At 36.1% G+C, this 26,808-nt stretch overlaps 2 protein-coding genes across 5 annotated transcripts in view; one reads left to right on the forward strand and one right to left on the reverse strand.

Moving 5' to 3' along the window:
* The window catches only part of LOC126372446 (85/88 kDa calcium-independent phospholipase A2), a 77,355-nt gene that overhangs the window by 20,724 nt on the left and 29,823 nt on the right, over positions 1-26,808 (forward strand). The window lies entirely within an intron of this gene.
* LOC126372473 (protein cueball) overlaps positions 840-26,808 on the reverse strand; it is a 38,917-nt gene continuing 12,948 nt past the window's right edge. The window contains exons 2-8 of one of the 3 annotated variants that reach the window (XM_050018255.1): positions 11,324-11,720; positions 10,499-11,161; positions 10,215-10,415; positions 9,737-9,940; positions 7,848-7,956; positions 5,220-5,271; positions 840-4,186 (exon numbers count right to left, since the gene is read on the reverse strand). In XM_050018255.1, coding sequence (XP_049874212.1) covers positions 5,236-5,271; positions 7,848-7,956; positions 9,737-9,940; positions 10,215-10,415; positions 10,499-11,161; positions 11,324-11,720 — 1,610 coding nt within the window. In that variant the 3' untranslated portion in view covers positions 840-4,186; positions 5,220-5,235. Of the gene's footprint in view, positions 4,187-5,219; positions 5,272-7,847; positions 7,957-9,736; positions 9,941-10,214; positions 10,416-10,498; positions 11,162-11,323; positions 11,721-11,808; positions 11,894-26,808 lie in introns of those variants that run through there. The other 2 variants (XM_050018256.1, XM_050018254.1) reach the window with 2 other exon arrangements.

The following is a 26,808-nucleotide window of genomic DNA, read 5'->3' on the forward strand; positions in this document are numbered from 1 at the left end:
TAACGTGCCTTCCGAAGCACGGCGGAGCTCGAGATAAAAACTTTTTTTTTGTGGTTCCCATCCTATGACCGGCCTTTGCGAAAGTTGCTTAACTTCAACAATTGCAGACCGAGCGCGTTTACCGCTGCGCCACCGAGCTCTTACTATAATATAATTATTCTACAGGAAAAAGAATTGCACGCAAAATACTACCTACGTTTTTTTTTTTCAAAAGACGCATCAAGTGTGTTGGTAGGCGGAATAAGCTCTACATAGATCCGTGCATTCGCCTTTAGCATGTTTAATTTCATGCTTATCTGCATGTTATTATTTGTATGTAGTAATTATTTTACATAAAGTGACAATTGTTTATAATAATGAATATTATTAATTTGATACCGTGATAAAGCTGACGTTTGTGTTACAATAATAATTATATGTTTTCACTGTTAGTAAGTTATAAATAAATGTAGCAATATACAAGGAAAAAGGAATTTTATTTCATGGATAAGGAATATGTTTTCAATCCCAGTATATTTAGTTCTTTTTATATTGATTTTATGGATGGTTTTGGGTAACCTTGCACGCTAAAACATTATTTAATTTTATAAAACAAACTGATCTATATGTTATAATAATATGTGCAATATAGAAATATTTGATTGATTTAAATATATGGACATAAGTCGATATTATGAAGTTTTTAGACGAAGGAAAAGATCGTGATAAAAACCTTAGGGTGTCCGAGATGTTAGGAGAAATTTTGCGCCAATTGTCTATATCCCGTTAGTGGTATAAGCTTTATGGCCATAGAACATTATCGGTCGATTACGAGTATTGGGAATATTTAAAAGACAGTATTTTTGCAAAGCATTTTTATTATTAAACTTAATTTCCCTAATGGAGGCTTATACAAAGACTCAATAATATCACATTTCTGATGTGGATATTATTAATCCACGAACTAAGCTAGAAAACTAGAAAATTATACACTAACTCCCTATAACTACATGTCTAAGTACCGCCGAGTACCACAAAAAATTACGAGTGTCAATTTCACAGGTTTATTGGCAACATTGTTTATAGACTTTTCCATAGACACTAAGACAAAGTTCTAGTACCTCCGTGATAAGGGACTTATATGAAAATATATCTTTGTTAGTCCCTAGACATGTTTGTGACGGAATTATGGCGATACGATTTTATTATCTGTGATTTTTTTGTCTATGGTATAACCAATGTTGCCAATTATTGTTGAAATCACGGGAGGAGCCCATTATGACAGCCGCGGACTCATAGTAAACTGTAGCCAGGTAAGGAAAATTAAACCATGTTACTATGACGTTAAGAAAACTAATAGCGGACTTCGGTTATGATTTTTACAATAACATAAAACTTTGTAAAATTGCAACTCACAATTTAAAAATGGCCCCAGATGTAAAACCAAATAAATGAATTTAAATTTGGTGTAATTTTAGTGCCTCCTCAAGATAAAAATAAACAGTCTGTTTGTTTTATTCTTGACAATTTTACAACCGTTATAAGGATGAATCTATGCTTCTCACTTGCACTTTTAGGACAACTTAAGAGAGCGAGCGAGAGGGTTATATTTTCCCTTTTATATTTTCACAAATCTATAATAAGACGGAATGCTCACTCGTGTAAATTATGATTAAATATTTGGGGGTCTTTTTTAAAACATAATAATGAGCTAATACTTAATTTATAATAATCATTAATCAAGTTCCCCACAATAGGATAATAAAATTTTGAATAAGTACTTTTATTAAGTGAGATTCTACATAAGCATTTGTGCCTCAAATCGGCTACAAGTTTATTGTTATTATTTTAAATAAATATTTAATATTTAAATATAGGAACGTAAAACTTAAACTAGTTTTTCAAATTGTTTCGAAATCTTAAACTAATCCAAAGTAGAGGCACCTTTGAAAATAATAATTAAGTATACAACCTTTCATTCTGCACTGAGAATTTAATGAACTTTTGAATACTCTTATTATCACGTAAGTACATTGAGTAGTACAAATTGTGTTTACATAAAATGTACTCAAAATATTCTTTATTTTATGACGATAGAGTATTCATTAGTTCGTACATCTAGCATCTTATTTTCTTTAGGTACTGAAATCGTTTATCAAGTTCGCATTTTCGCTAGTTATATGCATAAGATATATTATATATATTTCCATATTAGATATTAAATGTAATTAGGCAGTGAAAAGATGTCGATTTGTTAGTAAATTAATGTACTAAATTATCAATTTCAGTACCCAAAAAAATAATTTCAATTTTTTACTCGTAAAACATTTAGAATTAGTCAACAAGGATTACGTAGGATTTCACGGAAAAACACAACTGAACGAGACATAAACTAAGACAAAAATACACAATAGAAATGAAAATAAAACAATAGATTGGCAGGATTAAGAAAAGTCAAATTAAAATTGCGCGTCCAGTTGAGCGGAATCTGAGCGGGGGGACCGTCCTGAGTGTGCGGACACTCAGGAACTCAATCGGCAACTCAATGCCGGACGTGGCTCAAAGCAACTCGTAAATCCGCATTTTTCGTACGTCCGGCATTGAGTTGCCGATCTTGTGAACGGGTGAGTTACAGAGCACGGAACATCATTAGTGACACAGCAAAAAATCTTTTGGCTTTTTGCAAATATCCTGTTGGAACTTATGTACGTTACCAACTTATGTGTATTCTAACTGGGTATTTTCAAAAAGACAAACGATTCTAGGATGTTTTTGTGGTAACACTAGTGATATTGGCTTGATATTCAGATTGGAGCAAATCGAGCATCTATTTGATTCTGTCGTATTGCGTAAGCAGCCAAGATGGCGCTCCCCGATTCGTGACGTCACATGAAGTTCGGCAAGCAGGTGTTTTGAAAGTCACCCGAGCACATTTTTATAGCAATTAATATGAAGAAAAAATCTTCCGTTCAAGTGAACGAGCAGCATATAGGAACGAAAAACAGCATCATAGTCAAGTAAGTAAATAAAATTAATCAACTTTTCATATGGTAACGCTCATCACTTGGGTCCCATATTTTTACAAAACACGGAACTTTTGCGTACAATTTGGTTCATACACATTTCATATAAAATTTAATCTATAAATGCTTCATTTTCTGGAGCCAATTAAATAAATAAAACTAAAATTTGGCACTTTTTGTAGCTACTCTTTAGCTGATAAAAAATACCAATTGATTGATAAAATGTTTCAGCTGATGTAACGTGTTTCGATAAGATGTAGAGTTGTAACGTCACATATTTTTACTATCTATAGCAGTCAAAAGCAGTGATTCTGAACATAACACGTTTTTTATTATCTTTTAGATACCTACCTTTATTTAGGCATATTATATATTATTTGCATTATAACAAGGCACTGTGTGAATATTGCTAACATTTAAAGCATTACGGAGAATCTTATCAAAACACGTTATTTTTAAATGGTTCCAAACACCCAATGCGAATTTCTTTAGAACATGTAAACACAAAATACGTACGTGTGCTTAATATAATTTTAAATTTTTGTTATTCGGTGCAAAAATACATTGGCGCCCAACGACCTAATGTATATTTAGGTAAAGTAATTATGTTATTTTAGAATCACATGAAGAATATTCATTTTATACTTTTTCTGTATTAGACGTATTATACTTTTCTTCAATGGCCCTCAAATAAAATCAATGTGTCAACAGTTCCGAACTTTGCACATAGCTTATAAAGTTGATAAAATTCTTCTTGGAGGGCTTTGAAATACTCTAGAAATTGTATAAAACGGAAAATTTATAATATTATTGAAATTACTTACACGAATTTATTGTTACATTTTATGTGTACACGTTATAAAGAAAACTCATTTCAAACCTTAAAAAACCTAGCCATGGACAAAGATTAAACAGTCCTACGACAGCCAATTCAATTCAAAAATGGAAGTCGATTTTACCTACATCGAATATCACATGTAAACTTTGGGTATTGCCGCATTGTACGTAACAGCGATATGTTAGGGCCGTCCGGTTCCGGAGTTCCGGTTGTATCCGGGGTCGGCCGGCGTGTTTCAGTAGTCGTCCGGGAGTTCCATGTTGCTGATCAGGTTCTTCTTCTCTTCTTTACCGGGTTTCGCGTCAAGGAGGCTTGGTCGAATAGTTGATCTTGGCTCGAAACAGGGCTGCAACAAACATAACAGATTTTAAATACTTATTATGGATTTGGGGGTGCTTTACACGTGAAGCGATTTATGTCATAGTTGATTATTAACAAAACATTGAAACACATAGGTACTCATTGATACGAAAACATTGTCATTTAAAAGTACGTACTTAGTATAGAGATTCGATTCGCACATTTTTACAGCTACACTTTTTTACATTATTCATTTAAAAATGTAGATATAGGTAATGGATTTAGCCTAGTGTAAGGCAAACAATTACTTTTGCAAGTTTATTACAATGCTAAAAGGGGTCATCTTTAGGTTAATAAAGGCCAGACAAAGTGCATCTTTTGTTTACAAAACATTAAATACCTACTCGTAAAATATGTAACCCTATAGGGTCTGCATGGCGACTACGCCGCGCGCGGCGCATATATCGAAGGCGTCCGACCAATAAACGCAACGAATGCTATCTACATAGATAGACATCAGACGGCTATTGGTCGAAACCCTAGATATAATTCAGGCCTTGAGGGCTGGTTGTAGTAATACATTGTGTTTGTTAACACTATATAACGTGTAGTACGCATTGCTGTTTTAAACATTTACTGTCTTACCACAAAAGAAGTAAAGACTTGGTTTGAACACGCGTTGACATAAACTATGGTGCTGACCTCTTGATTTTATTTTAAATTAAACAATAACCGGCACGAATCAAATAGCCATCTCTCTGGCATGATACCCGTTTGACGTGTGCTGTCAACTTAATTTCGTCGGATTTTATGCCAGCGTTAAAATTTTGGAAGGGTTTTTTTAGATTTCTGCCTAAAATTATGGAAACCAGAGAAAAGGTATGTAGCTAATGAATTGTTTGTAAGATTGACGAGAAAGGTCTAGCAGTTTCAAAAGTGGGACGTATATAGGCTGTTTATTATTATTGAACGTGTTCAAGTCTTGCATTTTTCGTGGTAAGGCGTTTAGTGACGTTAGTATCTGCGTGAAGCCCAGTTACATGCGGGGCGTAAGCTTAACGTAGTTTATAGTGGACAACCTTGTGTAACCCCAGCCTAAATGTCGACGAAGTCCCGTTGAAGCATATTTACCTGCGTGAAAACAATCTTTAAGCACACTCACACTCAAAACACGACAAAAGAAAAAGGTGCAAACTTTCGAATGTCAAGCTGTGTGCGACAAAAACATTTCATAGGTAATCATTTGTTGCGAATGAGTTGGACAGAGATAGAAGTAATAGGCAAAGAGTAGTCGATAGAGTAGTCGATGAAGCAAGTAAAAAATAGCTAGCAGATTTGTTTGATTGCATGGGACAAATAAGGCGCATTGTGAGCGTTTTACCTGCTAATAAAAAGGAAAAATGCTACGACTGGAAAGTTCAGGTCGCGATAGACGATTCAGGGCATCGCCTGAGAACGATACGCCAAAAAGAAATCTAGATACTTGGTAATATTTTCTTCAAGCAAATTGTAATTGGTTAAATGTTATAAAAAGTGCAATCATATTAATTTATTACAGTTGAAGAGGAAACCCACGACAACAGTTAACATTGTTTTGAAGAGATAAGACCACTTTATTATTATATTATCCTTCTGATTATTAAATAATTGTAATTATGTAAGGAATACAACACTGTTGATTGATAAATGAGACAACTGTAAACGGTTTATTCTTTGAAAGAGTCATTAGTGTGTAATAAATTATTAAGAATAATTTATTTGAGCGGCCAACCAGATTATGAGCTTTACTTATTTGAATTTATAAGTATCACAACATATGACTACTTTTTCTTAACTAGACAAAATAGCACCGGGTATTGGTAGTGATTCCGGTACACACACTATCTATGTTTATTTTAAGTTATAAGTAACTGTAATTTTCTTATGCCCCGAAAAGGAAAGGCTTAGGGACGGGCAATCGACAGGCATAAAATTTAACAAAAAAAACCCCAAAATTTTATATTGGGTAACAACCCGACATAATTAAGTTGATAGCACACGTCAAACGGATTCCATATGGACGAGATGCCTATTTTCTTCGCCCGGGTTATTCTTAACAATTATTTTAAAATTAACAATTGTCAATTATCCGTCCCTTTCCTTTTCAGCGAATAAGAAAATGACGGGTGGGTCGTTCTTCTTTTTTATCGACAATAAAAAGACATTTTCTCGATTTATCGGATTTAACATCTTTAAAATTATAACGGCAATAAATATTTTAAAACATCATATAAAGATGTGTCTGTAGAGGACTATTTAGTGGTTCTCTTTATCTTGGTAACATACTTTTCTTTGCAGGCGCATTCCAAAAAATATTGTGACAGAGTGGCCCTTTTCATCGGAGACAGCATTTCAATTTACCACTCTGTCACAGAATTTTGTGAAAAACGATCAAGCTATGTTAATAACTAATTGAGGAACCGATTAGTATTTTGCTTGTATTTTGAGTATAATAAGATAACTATATTTTTGGACAATCAAAACATGAAATAAAATTCTAAAACATAACTTATCAGAAGCAGAATGAAGGACAGATCATTGTCGATAAAAAAGAAGAACGACCCGGGTATAACTTAAAATTAAATTAGGAGTTGTCTACAGGAATCGGGGCCACTATAATAATATTAAACTACTGTCAGCTTTATGACCGCACTCAAGATCATGTCAATGTGACAGTTCTTATACAAAAAGAGGGACTTGAACGCAGTTTCAGCTGAGATTAGATTATTAATACCACTAATAATTGTTGTTGTAATAATTGTTCGATAATGTCTAAACGCTAGACTAGCTAATTTTAATGATATCCTGTTGGCTTAAGTGTTATCACGAAATTATGATTCTGTTAAAACATTCCTACAAGTACCAATCTTGTTTCTGTCAGTTAATCAAAGCTGATTTCACACAATATTACTTATACATTAATTGCTACGTGCATATCGTGTTTTTATTATTACTAAACAACTACCGAAGTTATGTGAAACCTTGAGAATGGTTTAGGTTTTGCGGTTACAAGAGATTAGGATTACAAACTACATGAATTCATTATGTGGTTACTGATTTTCATGCGATACTAATGATTGAGCACCATTTCAACTTTAAATACTTACGTGATTTTTTATACGCTTTTAAGGATACGAATTACTTGTACACTTCTCAACAAAATAATCGAAATACTTCCCAATTTTTGTTCAACAAAACACGACTTTTATTAATTTTGAATTTCGAACAGTGACATTAGAATTGAAAACCTTGCAAATAATACCCATTGTGAAAAACTTAAATAGTAGCCAAATTCTAAGAAAAAAAAAACTTAAATAGTACCTATTTTTTTTTCCTAATTTAAGCGAGGTGATTCGTTTTTTTTGTTGTTTTATAATATGTAACTTTCTATTTACAGAGATAGGTATTTCTCAGTGAATATGATGCCATTATTTTCAATTAGAAATAGCTTCAGACAGCTCTAAGAACCATAGACTAAGAATTTTTTCGCGGTTAGTAAAAACTATACATTTTCTTATGTCTCTTTTGCTCAGGCTATATACTATTTTTCCGTCCTACTGACATTAATCAAGCTAATTTAATGGATCTTAACAGTTAAAAAGCGTTTTTAATAGGTTTTTTAAACATTCTCTGCTAGCTGGTCAAGTAAGCATTTTGTGTATACTTACAGTTTCGCATATGTTCATGTTACAGCAGTTTTCAATGGTGATCTCACACTGGTCCGGCCTTGCGGTGAGCGGCGTTGAGTTTTTCTGGACTATTATTCGTTTCTTGATCCTGTAAAAGTTTTATAACTCTATATTATAATTCAGTTTAATTTTTGTAGGGACGAAATAATAAAAATGTTATGAAAATGTGGTCTAGTGGTTTGAGCGTTGGGCTCACGATCCAGGTTCGATTCACTGTCAAAATCATTTTGTGAGCATGTCTTTTGTTTGGCTAGGATATTGCAGGCTGAATCACCTGGTTGTCCGACAAGCCCAACGGCTTCTAGTCCATAAATAGAAGACTTTTCTGTTAGAATAGACGATATTTATAATAATTCAATTTAATCTTCTATACATAAAAATCTATTACTGTTCGTTTGTGTATCATCTAGTTTACAATAGATTTAATAAGATAACTTAACCTTAACCTGAAAATCGATAACATTATTGCAAGCGATATTTCGTAAGAAGACAATTGAATGAATGTTTAATCATCTAGAAAGGAAAGAATCCGAGAATGTTTGTTAGCATTGCCGAGAATTTACAAACAGTAACATCCTTAAGATCGTTCTTACATATATACATACATAATCCCTTGTCGGTAGTCCCTATATTACACACATCCATACATAAACTCACGCCTATTTCCCACCGAGCTAAGCAGATACTGGAATTCCATTTGCTTCAATCCTGACACACTCCTCTTGCTTCCTCCACATTCATCAATCGTTTCATACACGCACGTCGGTTCATAAATAACCAATGAGTAATTAATTTATCTTAAGTGTAGTTTTCACGAACACAGTTGGCTCGACCATTATAGACGGCGATGCGGCTCTATCTATCACGTCGGTCTAACAGTGAGGTGTGGATACTTAGTTCATCTTGCAATGGATCTACTTCAATTGGAAATTAGTCGTGAGCTTATGTTATAAATAAACATGCTAAACCAGATCGCGGGATTTTATTGAGATTTAATCCAAATTCTCTCACCCAAAGTCGCTTGTTCCGCTTCACACACACTTACACATAAGGAATGCAATCCCGAGATCGGGATCCCGCGAGATCTCAAATCTCAAATTTTTCGGGATAAACCCCGAAGCATAATATGACGAGATCCCGTTCGAGATTGACGGGATTGGGTGAATCTCCTTTAGCTAAAAAAACTTTTTGTTTAGATAATGCTGATTTCCAAAGAAAACTTAATTATTTAGTTCGCAATATAGAAGAATAAAGGTTTTTGTTTTCTGTCAAAAAATATTTTGTTGAAACTCACTATCACAAACAAGCAGTTTGCATCGTTTTCAGCCATCCTAACTTTACATTTTTTTATATTATTATTATATTATATAATATTTCTAATCCCGCGAATCTCGAATTTGGTCTTTATTCTCGAAATCTCGAGTCGGGATTGCATTCCCTACTTACACACAACACACTTTAATCTTGTGATTTGTTTTATTAGTATATTCATTACTCATTCATGTTTAAATAATAGCTTCTTTCAAATTCAAAAAGGATAAAAACAAGATACATGATAGGTACAGGCTTTCTGACACAAATCTCTAAATTAAGTTTAATACTTAGGAAGTCACAATAATGGTATAGAAGGTTAACGCACTCTGAATTAAATAAGAGTATTGAAGGCTAGAGTGAACAGGAGCTTGCTAGGTAAGCAAATAAATATATATTTTATTTTTTATTTATATCCCATCTTAAACCACATCGTCACTTACCAACTTGTGAGATTGCGGAGAAAGGCGATCCTATTATAAATAAAGAATTAACTATTTTGTATGTACATTATGTAGGACATGTAAGACGGGTGTTTGTAGATATATAGTTCTTACCTCGGCCGTTTCTTCAGCTGCAAGACTTTGGTGATGAGGAAAGCACAGGCCACACACAGAAGCCCGCTTAAGGTTCCCAAGACCATGATAATGGGGTCCCGCAGCGGGTCCCATCCATTGTTGCAGGTCTCGACGAAGTCTCCATCATTTGCGATAAGGTTCTCAGACGCTGCGAGCTTCGGAGATGTGTTGTTGTTTGAACAGCTGGAATGATGAGTTGTGTCGTTAAATTTTGGTCCCTTGAAAACTCTCATTCGGTTTTTAAGGAACTTCCGTGGGTAGTCGAGATCCAAGAAAAATAATTACTTACTAAATAAACACAGGTCAAAAGAACTCTTTAATAAAGCCACGCCACGTTGCCGAGTTTGGGCTTGATTGACTTTTTATTATGGATTTTTAGAGAAAACGCAACGTTAAGTTGAACATAACCTAATCACGTTTGAATGAGTGAGTACATTTATAAAAAAACATATCTTACTTGCAACTTTCTTCCTTCCGATCGCTAGTTGCTACTGGGACTACGTTATTATCCCTTTCAATTTCGCATCGTTCTCCCTTGAAGTCCTCAATGCATTGACACACTGGTATAGATTCCTTCACCACACATCGCCCATTGTTTAAACATCTGTTGTTGCAGATGTCGACCTCGCAACGGGCACCAGCGAAGCCTTCTTTACAACTGAAAAACAAATCATAAAGTCACTAGACTTTCTAAGTTGGTAAGAAGTTAAAATTTTACTAGAATATAAAAAGAAACGTTACCTGCATTTAGCTTGACCTTCAGGCGTCACAGAACATTCACCGTGTAGACAATAGTTCTGACAAACTGACATCTCACAACGCTCTCCAGTGTATCCTCGAGAACATTTACATTCCGACTTTCCAGGCACCTTTACTCCATGCAAGCACAACACCCCAGCGTCGGTAGGGATGTCGAAGGAATCGTTTATAACCGATTGGTTCACCGAAAGTCTGTGCAACGCTTGACATTCTTCAATCCCTTCAGTCTGATCAGCTATAGAGTAATTAGCTACGATGCCAAAAGGCGTACCAACGAAAGAGAATAACTGTACTGGCTCCACCTTATCTTTGCTTTCTCTTGTCGTTTTGGGCAGCTTCCAAACTTTCGAGTAGCCCCAATCAATCCAATAAAGATTGTCTTTAGATACCGCTAAAGCATTAGGGCTATGATTAGTGCCTAGCACTACAGTCTCTTGGTTTTTCCCGTCTAGATCTGCACTTTCAATGGAGTAGTGGATGCCTTCTTTGTCGTCAGCCCAGTAAATTTTCCTAGCCTTCTGGTCGATGGTTATGCTCACTGGCATGAATATGCCGCTGTTTACGACGACTTGTCTGTCTGAACCGTCGAGACGTGCTCTCTCTATTGTCGGCTTGCTGATGTTTATGTTGGTCCAGTAAATGTATCTGCAAATACCAAAAACGTTAACTCATTATTTGCTGAACCGTACACAAATGTAGGACTATTCATTCAGACGGCCGGCCGGGGCCTTTGTTAAGAAGTTTCAAGGCTAAAGATTCAGATAAAAAACTCAATTGACTGAAATTAAATTTGAATATAATACATACCCTCTACAGCTATCCACAGCAATAGCTCTTGGTATTTCATTATCAAATTTGAACAGAAGTTTTCCGTAGACGTCGTCTTTGGACCCTGGCTTGAGAGATTTCCAGTAGATGCTTTTATCGTATTTATCTGTCCAGAACAGTTTTTTGGAAATTGGATCAAAGGCAAGACCTTGGATGTCTTCGTAGATCTTTCTTCTAACTAGAGGTAGGAGTTTGTTTGTTGTTAAATGTTGACCAAAAATTGATGCATTGTCGCTTTGTTTGTCGACGAAGAGCAGCATGTTGTGGACTGCATCATATGCTAGAGCGGTGAGTCCTGCAGACTTAACACCTTTATCGTCAGTTGTTTTTCCATCACTGTAGAATTCTATTTGGTCCCCTGTGGTTAGCGCGATATCTGCAACAAGGAGAAAAATTGTTAGGTACTCATAAAGCAGGATTGCTTCAATATTGACAAATATATTTGGCATAATTATGTTCCTCGCCGATAAGTCTTGTTGTTTTACAGCGGGAGATTTCGTTGAGTCTTGTAAGTTACTTAACAGACTAGAGTAGGCGTCAATGTAGTGAAAAACATTGCTTTTATAAATAGCCTACGCCGCGCCTCCCACCCAATACAAACACCTAGGTTACATAGTGTTTGTATTTAGTTTAGCGACGATCATAAATTCACGCCCATATACTTTGTCACTATGTAATTTCTCAGTCAACTAACACGCCACACTACTCTACAATCAATATGGACAATACTATATTGAACACTACACCTACTGAAGTTTTTCGATTTTGACTTTGCAGAATACTTATACCTCAAGCCTCTTGCGTTATATTATAGCATAGTGCGGAGACTGCCGTCTGAATAGTACATTTAACAATATGATTAGCATGATATATCTCTCATCTCTTTCGTACTAGGCTGTACACCGTTAGTGCGAAAGAGACGCTCTAGGCGGTGCACCATATCCCTGTTCTGCTGTGAGATGCGTCGGGTGTAGGTATAAAAAGTATTGCGAAATCGTTGTTCCTATCTCACGTATTATTACACTACCCGATCAAGATGGATTGTGTAGTGTACTAAGGTTTTACGTTTAACAGGGCATAATTATCCATTGTCCTTCTTAGTAACAAGAGATATTCATGTCATCATCATCATCATCAGCCCATTAACGTCCCCACTGCTGGGGCACGGGCCTTCCCTATGGATGGATAGGGAGATCGGGCCTTAAACCACCACGCGGGCCCAGTGCGTATTGATGGTTATTGACGACTGCTAGTGCAGCCGGAACCAACGGCTTAACGTGCCTTCCGAAGCACGGAGGAGCTCGAGATGAAAACTTTTTTTTTGTGGTCACCCATCCTAAGACCGGCCTTTGCGAAAGTTGCTTAACTTCAACAATCGCAGACGGAGCGCGTTTACCGCTGCACCACCGTGCTCCTCAATATATATAGATATTCATGTAACGAGGTGTTATTTGTCTCTTATTATTAGTACAGTTAGTATTTTCTAGGTTTGCGAATTTTTTGGCACTGGTCGAAAGAATCGTCGCGTGATCAGAGGTGACTTTAAAATTGTATTATATATCAATTATGTAAGTATTACGTAAGTTGTACTGTTTCGACTGTTATCTCTTAGTTTGTGCAATATCAATGTATAAATAGTATCAAAGTATAATATTATGACAATAAAGTGTTGAATACGTATATACGTATAAATAAGTAGGTAACCTATTGGAACAGTTTTTTGTTATAACAATTGTACGAACGTCATCTATGTAAGAGAAAATATATCGTACAGAGTTTTGAAAATGGCTCATCTTACTATATAGTGCATTTGCAATGACAGGTAGGTACCTACTATTTGTAATTTGAAGGAGATGCCGAAAATAATATGATCCGTGCTTCGGAAGTCACGTTAAGCCGTTGGTCCCGGTTACTACTTACTGATCTAAGTAAGTAGTCGTTACATGAGCCATGTCAGGGGCTTTTGGCGGCTCAATAGTAACCCAATAACCCAATAGTAACCAGGGTTGATGAGGTTGGTAATCCACCTCACAACCCAAACGATAGAAGAAGGAGACGCCCCTATGCACCAAGACAATTAAGAGCACAATAAAATAAGCCAAAAGGTCTTAAAATAAGCCAAAAGGTCTTTGTCGTATTCCATGATTGCAATCTGAAGTACAAAAAAAAGAAGGAAAATCTGAAGTAAAAGTACATGTATCTTCTTACATGGAAAAATTAAAAGAAATGAAACTATCAATGAATGACAGACATGATTTTGAATATTGGTCGAACATGACACGAGACTGCAAAATATTCTCGGAAAGGTTCACGATCACGAAAATATATGTAGAAAATATGTTTATTTCTTTTCTTTTGACCTTTGTAAATGTTTGTTTGAGAATTCATCAATTCACCTTCACGGTTTCACATTGTTTATTTTAATATCATTATCATGAAGAGCCACGAAGTCTGGATCAAAAAAAAAAAGAAAAAAATTAAGCAGTTGCTATTTTACTACTTAGTCAAATGAGATACTTTTTATGAAACGTTAAAACGTTTTTTTTCTATTGTATGTGTATGGAAATATAGAGCAACACGGACCTCCACGGACCCGGCTGTCCGAGTGACGTCAAATAAAAACGTCAACGTCATCAATAAAAACGGTCAACCACCGTTCTCATTGTTACTCAATTCGTAAATGAAAAATAAAAGGAAAATGAGACTGTTATATAATCATCTTAGACTAGACTGGTTTCTGTTCCTAGATTAAGATTTACCGAAAATCAAATATCCTACCGTTTAATTAAGGAAAATATCTCTTTCGTCGTAACACTTTGGTAAATAAATAATATTTATAATATTTTTACTTTAATTGTTAAGTTCGCACGCAACAGTGGTTTCCCAGTCTTTGCAAAAAAAAAAACAAATGACGTTCGTAATCGGAATTAATTTAAATAAAAATTACTTCTGATGCTGTTTATATTCTGTTATGCGGACTAAAAAGGTTGATTCATTTCAGTATTCTGAAATAAACTTTGATCCGCGGAGGTTCGTGTTGCTTTGTGAAAACAAATAAAACCTATTTTCCGAACTTTTTATTCTTGGTATATAAAATCTTAGAGAAATTCAGATCATAACAGTAAAAACGGCATGGCAGTTTTTTTACCCGAGTTGACGCCTAATCCCTTTTACATTATTTATTATTTATTTATTTATAAAGGTACATAGAATATTACAGTGTAACCCAATGCGCTTTATGACGAGAAAACAATTTAGTGAATTATTCATGATTATTGCATTGGTATGGCGTATCACCTTATCTTCTCCTTCCTTAACATTTGCTTCATTACCTTATGATCTGGAAAATGAGTATGTTTTACCTTTACTCGTAATTCAAAAATATCTTAATCAGTAGGTAACATAGTTACACTTTGAAGCGTCATTTCTTACATAACGAACGTCTCATCCGCCTAAAACTACTGCAGCTTTTCATAATCTGTATACCCGGGAAAAGAAGCTGCAAGAACAACCTCGGCACAGGGCCCTAGACGTTCTTTTAAAAATAAACATAAAATATTGTTATACAATTTAGTAATTTGGCTACCTAATATCAGTTCCCAGACAGTTAATCCCATGCATTAATAGCTTCTAGATAATCGCTAATCTTATAATAACCTTTTTTATAAAGCTTCTGTTTAATTACTGTCTTAAACTGTTCAAAGGTGAGAGAGAGAGAGAGAGAGAGAGAGAGAGAAAATGTTTATTCAACAAAAGTAAATTATGAATGTCAGTCGGGATCTTATTTTAAAAATAATTTTTTTTTGTCATTATCCCGTTTTCACAGGGTCCGCTTACCTAACCTGACAATTCGACAAGTCTGTTTTTTTACAGAAGCGACTGCCTGTCTGACCTTACAACCCGCTAAGGGAAAACCAGCCCAATACAGGTTAGGTCACATACCTCCGAAAATGCATTTTTCGGGAATGTGGGTTTCCTCACGATACTTTTCTTCACTGCTGAGCACGTGAAAATTAATCATTTATGATCCAAACATGAATTCGAAAACAAATTCGTCAATTATTGGTTTAGGCCTGTGCTGAATTCGAACCTGCGATCTCAAAGTGAGAGGCAAGCGTTCTACTAACTGGACTACCACGGCTCTGTTGTAAAAACGTATACATTTTATTTTATTATATAATAATATCTTTAAGTGTCTAGAAGTATGCGGCATCACGTTTTACTTATCATTCGTCCCATTATAGATCATTGGGGTCGCATACTTGTCGATCAATGCACATCTTAGACCCAAGTGAGATTAATAATAAATTTATTTCAGTTAGTAAATGAGAACGAGTTGTAGTTAACCAGTTGTAATGGGCTTTTCACGAGGAAGGATTGTTTTTTTCTGAAATAGGTACTAAAACACACGGCAAAAAGTTTATTGATCTAATAAGATCAGAAAAATGAATGAATAAACACTTTTTGCACACACAGGCATAGAAAATGTGGTATACTAGTTACAGACAACACTATTGAGTTTGTACTATATGGACAACACTAGTGGATATATATTATCTATGGTTACGATGGGCTTTTTGACGAGAAACGGGAACGGGACAGTTGCTTTCTTCATTGAATAATCTAAATAATTAATACGAAGTGGTGTTTTGTGGTTAAATTTTTTTTTTTTTTTTTTTTTTGACGTGACTTATTGTAGATTTGCCGCAGATGGCATTAACTACTTGGCCGGACAAATGGGGAGCGCTGAAGGCTCTCACCCGGTACAACGTTTAAGACAACAGGCCTGAGGGTGCCCAGTTGGGCGCGAACCTCGGCTCAGGGCGTCGTCTGAGAGGAAAAATATTTGAAAGAATTAATCGACCCTAGTGGGTCGATAGCGATAAGCGCTGAATGAGGGAAATCGTCGACCACGCCGGCGGGGTCGGTATCGGGGTCCTGAAGTGTTTGGTGTCGCGAGCTGATTGGCTGCCTCTATGGCTAGGGTAATCGGGTCGTCGGGATCGTATATTACGTCCTTCGGACGCCGATACTTTTCAGTACCGTCCCTAAGCGGGATGTAATCGGAAGCCGCAACTACCAGGGGATTCGGGTGGTGCGGAGCAGAATCGAAAAAACGTTTGGAAGCTAATTTGAGCCATTGGGCAATGGTTGGCAGACCTAGGTCAATGTGCAGATTTTCATTGCGAAGGAACCACGGTGCTCCCGTGGCTTTCCGCATGAAACGATTTTGTATTACCTGTAGACGGTGGATTTGAGAGGGACTCGCATGAGCGAAAACTACCCCTGCATAGGTCATGATCGGACGGATGCAAGTCGTGTAGATTTTCACCTTATTCCTAAGGGACAATTTACTTCGCTTGTTAAGGAGACAATGAAGACGGCCCATTACAAACGCGGCGCGATCGCGCACACGTTTGATATGGGCCTTGAAAGTAAGACGTCTATCTAAGACTACGCCGAGATATTTGACTTGCTCCTCCCAAGGGATCGGCTTGCCAAACATCTTAATGATTTTAAGTTGACGGCGTGACCGTGGCGTGTTATAATAGCCCTTTGAAAAGTACACCGCTGCACTTTTCTCCGGGTTTACCTCGATTCTCCATTTGCGAAACCACTTGCCCAAGGCATTGGCCGCGCGTTGGAGGATTCCGGTCATCATAACTCGACCACGGCACGAAGAATAGATGGCTGTATCATCCGCAAATAAAGCTAATTCGGTATTAGGGGATTTGGGAATGTCACTAGTATACAATGAAAATAGTAAAGGGGAGAGAACGGAGCCTTGTGGGACTCCGGCATGTATAGGGTGCGGTGACGAGAGCGTCCCTTCCACGCGGTAGCGAAAGGTTCGATTTGAGAGGAAGTCTCGTATGATGTGCACGAGACGGTCTGGCACTCCCAGTGAATAAAGCTTGTAGATCAAGCCGTTGTGCCAGACTTTGTCGAACGCTTTCGCCACATCGAAGAAGAGCGCTCCCGTTTGTGGTTAAAGATCACATTAAGTTAGTCGGAAGACATTTGCGAGTGTTATTATATCGGAGTATTCAATGAACAAAGTGTATCTGCCTATTTTCGCTTTGTGCCAAGAAGCCGCTTCATAACTCGAAAGTTTATGCGGACTTTTGAGTTAATTCGTTTGGGGTTCGGAGTAGGAGTCTACTCCGAGGGTGGGGGCTTAGGTTTCATCATCATCACCTTTCATCATTTCATCAATCATCAAGAAAAAAAATACGGAAGACATGGCTGTATGGGCATAGTTCCCTTTGCCTTACCCTTCGGGGAAAACCAAAACAAAAAAAAATATCTATGGTTACAATGTAAGCAAGGTGTGCTGTTGTGTCTCGGGTCTTTATAAAATAAAACTACAAGTTCTTTCAGCGTAATTGGTTCCGTTTATATTACAGAACAGGGGGTTAAAAAGGCCACATCGAAGCAATTCATATATAAAAAAAAACAATATTGTAATTTGACCTTTGCCCTTGTAAAAGTAAGTGCGCAATGCCAACAAATGTCAAATAGCAATATTGTTTTTTTTAGAGGAATTGCTTCGATGTGGCGTTATCAACCCCCCAGGTACAAGGAAAAACTAAAAATGGTCAAAGGAGGCCGTACAAATAACATCACCAACCATCTGAAATGAAAATAACAATGCTTACAGTATTCGTGTGTTTCTCTGGCAATACTCAATAAAACAAAATAAATACTAGATGGAAATCTTTCCAGACAAATTGCTTGTAACCACAGGCCTTTCTTTATCTTGTTATAAAAAAAAATCATTACTAAGAATTGACACGAGCTGTTTACTGGAAGAGCCAGTCAAAACAACCGTGCGACCGACGCGCGGCGTCTGCGCATGTGTTGAACACACACGTCACGTGCCCGCGTCAAAATTGTTGAATTTTTTCGAAGCAAATATTGAATTTGGGGACACTAGGAGACAATGAATGAGAATGCTGAGGTGTTTTTAAACTTTTACTTTTACACTAGATGTTAATATCAAATTCTTTTATCATCTCCTTAGCGCTATCCCGTTTTTCGTAGGGTCCGTTTACCTTAAGATTTGAGAAGCGACTGCCTGTCTTACCTTCCACCCCCGAACGGAAAAACCATACCTCCGAAACGTATTCCTCACGATGTTTTCCTTCACCGCTGAGCATGTAATAATCATTTATGATATATTTATTCGTTATGTACGACAAATTATTTAACTACTACAGTACCTATTTAAACAAGCATTCGACTGTATGAGTTGCGATGATAAAACTATCGCTGTAGCTATATATAACATTAAAACAAAGTTATTCTTTGTAAAATAAAATAACAGGTCGCTTTGTAAATCGAATCATTAAAATTCTTGCTTGATAGAGATTAGTATTATGTTGACGTCTGTGCGGCAAAGTGACGTATTATAATAGTTTTGACGCAGTTCATAGGAGTGTATTTCGGTGAATTTATTAACCTCAAGTTGTATAAAAGTAATGTCACTGACTTTTTAGGGTTCCGTAGCCATGGCAAAAACAAAACCCCTATGGATTCGTCATGTCTGTCTGTCCGTCCGTATGTCACAGCCACTTTTTTCCGAAACTATAAGAACTTATATATACTGTTGAAACTATATTGTACTGTTGGTAAGTAGATGTATTAAATAGAAAACAAACAATTTTTGGAGGTTGCCCATACTTAGACCTGACACTCAAAAATTTTTTTTCATCAAACCCATACTTGTAGTGTATCTATGGATGTCTTCAAAAATAATATTCAGGTTTCTAATATCATTTTTTTTTTGCTAAAATGAATAGTTTGCGCGAGAGATTCTTCCAAAGTTTTATAAATATTTCTGTACATGCTATAACTCTAATAGGTATACCTACTATGATCTTAAACTTACATTGTGTTATATTATAACGTTGCATCTAAATTGCGCCATAAGTTAATAAGTTTTATAAAAGGAAAAATCCAATGTAAAATCTTATCTTACATCATGATAAAATTATCAAGAGAGTAGGTATCTAATTAGTTTGGAATGATAACATTTTAAATTCCCAACCAACCAACAATTTTGAAGTCTTCGAACACATCTTGTTTTGCCCGTGAAACTGAATTTCCCACAATTATATTCAAAAAATAAAGACATGAGAATTATAAATTCGCAGATGCAAGAATGGCCCATAATTAATTATCCATGAATAATCGCATCCTTGAAACTGCTTGTATGCGGACAATAATGAACTTTGATACTAGTAACTTCACAATAGGTCCATAAATTCAAGTGATAATGAATGTTTACATTAAAATCGAGACTTTTGAAAGTTCGAAAGTTATATATCATCTATAGATAACAAGCTGTTTTTCTTCTTTCGTGCGGGTTATGAGATCAATGATAGAGTTCATCAACCCTGTTGTCAGGGTTATTAGTGAGCCGCCAAAGGCCCCAGTAGGAATTTGAATGAATGTTAATCCAATGTTTTATCACCGGTAAATACCTTACAAAACCCAAGTGGTGGTATATGCCTCATATTAATAATATTAGTTTGTGACAGTTACAGGGCTTGTGTAGCCATCAAGTAGCGTGTATATTTATATCCATATTTATTTATTGAACGTCACAAAAGTAATTGGGTCGTGTACTAAGTTTAAGATTAATTATGAAATTCTGATTACTAAATAAAGACAAATCTTAAACTAAGGAAAAACATTTTCTTTTTTCTATTTAACTTATTTATTATATTATCAAGAAAAAAGTAATAATAAGTCCGACATTTTACCGCGTTTTTACCAGTGTGATTTTTCATACAAATTCCATAGCAAAATTACTATTGTTATATTATATTAAACTACTATATGTTTTGACATTTATTAAAAAGTAGCTAATTTGACTAGTTGGAAACGAGCCTAAAGGGCAGTTGTGATCCGGGGTGTTAAGTGATAAAGCCAGTTTGGAAGATGTGTAATGGGGAGTGCCGACTATTCGTAAAAAAATATGTACCCATCGTCCAACAGCATCTTCCTTGCATTTTCACTCTAAGAAGCTAGTGATACAGGTAGGTGCCTACTTACTTAGTCGCTGTGCATAATATCGGAAACTTCGACATTGTCAATTACGGATATGGTTGTAAAAAATAATGTAATGATATGAGTCAATGCGTTACTCAAGATATATAATAAGTAGTGTAACATAATTTATGCACTAAAATGCGGAACTAATATAAATCTTGACACTAGCATCTATATCAGTGAGAAAATAGTTGATCAACCGGACATTGCGAACGTCATAATATAGGGAAGTGTAAAAAATACGACAAGTATTTTAGTATGCGGATCATTCTAAGTCGGAAACATTGATTGTGTACTATTTGACCTTGACTTTGCCAATCCGTTATAGGTAAGCACTTATTTAGTCAGAATCTCGATAAGACTAGATTTATTAACTCTTACGATATTCCCCGCCGTAAAAATACCTCCACCAACCCGCAGTGGAGCAGCGTGGTGGAGTATGCTCCATACCCCCTCCGGTTTATTGAGCGGAGGCCTGTGTCCATCAGTGGGACGTTTATAGGCTATTTATGTTATGTTATGTACGATATAGGTAAGTTACCTATAACATAACATAACAACACACGTAACGAACAAATGCGTCCTCTTCAGTTTTCGTTACGATGTCATTAGCACCCTGTATAGAACAATTTGATATTTCAGTAGGTCGATTTATATCGAAGTTCAAAGTATAGATAAGCCATAAAGCGACGACAAATCCATTAATATCTTCTAAAGATTGTCAAAAGTGATTATGACATTTGGCGCCTCGATATCATACCGAAAGTACAAGGTAATGTACGTTTTGTGGGATATTCACACTTTATCGCCAAAGCCTATCTGACTGATCACACGATTACTTAAATAATTTAAGGAAGTATTTTTTATGTAAGTATGTGTGGTATTTGGCTACCGATTTTATATCGGCTTTTGCCAGATATAATATCGGATACTATTTCATATCTGTTTTTCTAATAATAAACACAGACACCTAACAGTAATCTAGATCTTTCTAGACAATCTATAGATCTTTCCTTTCTGTTTGTTCTCAATAGTTCGATCGTTGGTCGTTCGAACCCTGACACCAGGGTTGATGGGGTTGGTAATCCACCTCATAATCCACACGATAGAAGAAGAAGTTCGATCGTGGAACTATTGAGAATATTTTTCCCATTTAGGTATTCGACCACCGAACTAGTGATAATTAAAAAAGTCTCACAACTTACTAGTTCTTACCATTTACGTGAATTACTGCTTGGATTACGGCTTGAGCGCAGCAGATTTTTACCCTGGAATATTCTGCAACCTTGACGTGTATGCGCAAAATTTTACTAAATACTTTGAAAAATATTTAAATGCTGTAGAACTGAGACTACTAGGGAGTTAAAAGGGCCACATTGAAGCATTCATCTTAAAAAAATCAATATTGTAATTTGTTATTTTGACATTTGCGCATCTAAAAGTGCGCAATGCAAACAAATGTCAAATAGCAATATTGCTTTTTTAGATGAATTGCTTCGATGTGGCCTTTTGAAACTCCTAGTTCGACTATCGAACAAATGGGAAAGAAATTTCACTACTTAGACGATCCAAGTAATGAAAACAAACGCACTTTTACACTGACTATCCCGCTACGCTTTCATTAAATTCCCTTTTCTATATCTACATAAAGATTGCCTGGAAGAGATTGCTACCTTAGTAATAACTCCACCTGTATTTTTATTAGGCACCCAATAATTTATGCATCGAATCAAAGACATTTTGACGCTCCATGGGTGTATTGATATATCATTGTCTAACAGGATGTTGAACTCATAAATAAAATGATAATAAAATCCGCTTCTTTAATCCAAAGATTCTTTTATAAACCGGAATTATGCAAAATTTATAGCAATAGTAGTACTACGGGTGACTGGCAAGTGTGTATGATAATTTAATTAATTTATTCATAATCACAATACCTACCTAATGAATAACTTTGATTATTAGATAATATAATAAAGAAGAGATACACCTTTATCTTAGTAGATTATAATAAAGTATTTACCCATCTGTATTGTATTGTAATTATTTTTGTTTTTATACTTAAGTAATTGCGCAATTACCAATCAACCTTTTATTGACATTTAATTACTTAATCAAATCATTAAATTAAGTAGTTCGATTCTACATACAAATAAAAACTCACGCCTGTAGTCTACAACGGTGTAGGCTGAGCCACAATTGCACAAGTAATCAGAAGACTTGCTGTCTCGCTTGTTGAGCGCAAATATATTTAATTGCGAACAACATTTTAACTAGACAAGACAAGAGGCAAGACGGGAAGACAACAGATGGACTAAGGTTGTTACTGAATGGTGCCTTGGCCACCATGGTATGCGATACCGAGGCAGACCACCAGTCCGGTGGTCGGATGACATTGTGAGGTATGCCGAAAAGCAATGGATGAGACTTGCACAGGACCGGAAAGGATGGCGTGAAAGAGAGGAGGCCTATACCCAGCAGTGGGTGGATGTATCCACCTGAGTAGATAAATAGATAGTAGAACATTTTAACTAAGATTTTTTTATCGCGCTTATGTTTCGTGCGTAATAATGGCCGCCGGCCGTCTTGTTTGGTTCAATGATCTGTGATTCAGGACGGGAGGCCGAGGCATCCAGTCATAGATTTGGCGAGACGTGAACTCATTTTAAAGTTTAATTACTCCACAGACAACAACCACATTATAACATATAAATAATAAAAAAGTAAAAAAAGCCGTACCGACTGAGGCGGGTATCGTAATCTGTATATTTATGTTGGAAATGTCGAATCCCGGTGGGGACATATGACAAAAATCAGTTTGTAATCCCTAGTTTGGTTAGGACATTACAGGCTGATCACCTAATTGTCCGAAAGTAAGATGACCCGAGCTTCGGAAGGCACGTTAAGCCGTTGGTCCCGGTTACTACTTACTGATGTAAGTATGTAGTCGTTGAGCCATGTCAGGGGCCTTTGGCGGCTCAGTAATAACCTTGACACCGGGGTTGATGAGGTTGGTATACCACCTCACAACCCACATAATAATAAGAAGTTGGAAAGTGCATGATTCCAAAACGATAAGAAAAAAAAAGATCTGATTTTTTAGAAATCGATTTCAACTTAAGTATCTCAGAAATTACATGACAAATCCCGTCGTATACCGACAGACGCATGCAATGTAGGTATTGCAAAAGGTGTACAGTGCTACTGAACTATTTTTATGTCAATCATCGTATAATTATCATGTACCCAATGAGAAGGCGTGACTCTACTACCTCTAACCTATCTATATGTTCAATACTTTTTTACTATTGGTTGAAGCATTCAATATAATTCGCCACGCGCGCGGCGCGGCGGCGAATTCTGTGCCGCGGGGTTTGATGGATTTGTGGATATTGCGAAGGTCATCAATGAAATAAATTAATTTAGAACCAGAATCCCAAATAAAGCACTTAAATAAAGTGAGCAGAGCTTCAAGTAATCAAAAGGCAACTGGCCATTTTTGATACGAAGTAACTACTTATTTTTCTAGTGGAATTATTCTTACGAGCATCACAATTACAACAGAGGGGTGAAAAGGCCATATTGATGCAATTCATCTAAAAAAGCTATTTGACATTTCTTGACATTGTGCACTTAGTTTTATATGCTATTAACGAAATATTTAACGAAAGGAAATTAAATAGGCACGTGTGATGATCAAAAATACAGTGAAATTCCACTTTTCCAATCAATCCTGAGACCTGTGTTTGATAAGGAACAATTTGTTGGGATTCTCTTAAAATGCATAAATGTTTTTTTCATAATTTTAATTATCATAATCCTTTTTGCATAACGTTTTTTAGCATAATAGTACTTTCCCATAATAACATCTAGGAATACTGTTTTGTTAGGTATAACTTATTTTTGGACTAATATTTGTTGGTATAAATTTGATTCGCATATAAATAGGTATCCATAATTCTTTTTTAGAATAACAAATAGTGTTTTGTCATAATTTTTACAAGGCATAACATTAGGTTAGGGTGCGGCGGGGGTGGCCCTTGGGCCACCCCTAAACCGCCAGCATGTTTATCTTACACACAAAAAGTATACTGAATGATGACCAACAGCATGAAGTAGTGGCAAAAAATATAAAAAGTCACAATCATGAATCAAATGCAGCCAAGGAAAAAGTAAGTTTCGAAAATGTTCAAAGTTGCGTCAAAACTTTTCTTATTCGGAGTATAGTTTTTATGCTTATAATAATTATGCTTATTTATATATCATTATTGCCATTAGTTATTATGCTTATAGCCTTATAGTAGTTATGACTTTCAAAATTATGCTTAAAAAGTTATGACAAATTAATACTATGCGAAACTAATAATAGGACAAGTAACAGTATGCCATGGTAAATTATTACATGAAATTTTATGAGTTAAAATAGAGAACCCAATTTGTTTTATGTACAAGTTCTAATCAAAAGTCAATTGTTGCTATAAATTAAAAGCTTACCTTTAAATTGAAAATATTCACGTGGCATTACTGATATTGTCAAATAGCAATAAAAAAAATTTAATGCGGTTGTTTAGTTACATAAGTATATTGGCAAAAGATCGTAATTGATTTATGTATTTTCTTATTATTATTTATATAGGTAATGGAGCTGATTCTGTCCGACAAAACTTTAGTTTATTTTACTCTTATAGGTATAGAAATAGTACCGTCCTTCACTTATGATGAGTGTAAAAAAGAGACAGAACTAGTTTTAGAACTATCAACATAAATTGAAATCAAGTTGGTGTCTGCCAAAATCAGCATCAATAGTTTTCTAAACTTAATTGCAAGGAGTTAAAAATTTTGGAATTTAAAACTGCGTAGGCAGTATGTGTAGTAACCTAGTAAATATATTTTTAAGTCACGAAGCTCTGAAAATATCCGCGTTATGTCAAATCTATTATCATCTTCGGGTCCCTGCGATACAGGCTTATGCTTAGTGCAGGGTCCGCTGTTTTATCTGTCTATATGTAGATTTTCTGAAACTACCTCATAAAACCAGTTTTTTGTAACAGATTACTTTTGTAAATCTCTTTTTTTGAAATAAATATTTTTCTATTTCTATTTTCTATTCTATCTACTCAACCAGTTTAAATGAAAGGTCAGCTTATGAGTGTACGAGTGACGATGTTTAATGACAACTGAGGACCGCTATGTACATAAGTCTTCTTCTTACCGTATGGGTTGTGAGGTGGAATACCAACCTCAGCAATACTGGTGTCAGGGTTATTACTGAGCCGCCAAAGGCCCCCGACATGGCTCATTAAGTAGTAATCGTGACCAACGGAATGACATTCCGTCCGAAGCACGGGTCATCTTACTTTCGGACAATCAGGTGATCAGCCTGAATCAAACTAGGGATCACAAAGTGATTTTTGTAGTATGTCCCGGGATTCGAACCCGGGGCCTCCGGATCGTGAGCCCAACGCTCAACCACTGGACCACGGAGGCCGTACATAACACGTACGTACGTGTACGTAAGTACGTAAGTACGTAAGTAATAGTAAATGCTATGGAGATTGTCCTTTTTTGGCTAGGATATAGCAGGTTGAATCACCTGATTGTCCGAAAAAGTAAGATGATTCTGTGCTTCGGAAGACTCGTTAAACTGTTGGTCGCGGGTTACTAGGTAGTGGTGGAGTATGCTCCATATCCCCTCCGGTTGATTGAGCTTATTTCCCATACGATCCTGACGTCTCGATTACTCTAGCTATAAGTATAGAGGCGGCTAATCAGCTCGCGACAACAAACATTTCAGGACTCCGATACCGAGACTCGAGGTTCCCTCCCAACTGGGCACCCTCAGGCCTGTTGTCTTAAATTGTGTACCGGGTGATAGCCCTCAACGCCAATTTGTCCGGGCAAGTAGTTGCCATCTGCGGCAAATCTACAGTATATCACGACAAAAAATAACTGAAGAAGCAGAAGAAAATAACTGACTATCGCCAACGAAAGCCTTGTAATAAGAAAAGGAAAATTAACATTAGCATTATTTTCCAAATCTGTTGTGTCCACTTGCTATTTTAAGGCGCACGTATGTTTATGTATAAGTATTTTAGGTATAATCTGTCAATCTTCGGCTTATCTTGGGTACATAAATAAATCTCCCAGCGTGTGTGGTCTATGGTATACTGTGTACGTGACTTATATCACGTCGACTGACTCGTCGGGTCGTCTTTCATTAACGCTATTACCAATTGCCGTGGACAAAAACCATTGAGCCAATAAGCTATTACCTATGAGTACTTTGTACTGACACCGGTCTTGTTTCTTTCCGGACTCTTCTTCTATCGTGTGGGTTGTGAGGTGAATTACCAACCTCATCAACCCTGGTGTTAGGGTTATTATTGAGCCGCCAAAGACCCCTG

This window comes from Pectinophora gossypiella, chromosome 14 (genome assembly GCF_024362695.1).
Source record: "Pectinophora gossypiella chromosome 14, ilPecGoss1.1, whole genome shotgun sequence".
Taxonomy (NCBI): Eukaryota; Metazoa; Arthropoda; class Insecta; order Lepidoptera; family Gelechiidae; genus Pectinophora; species Pectinophora gossypiella.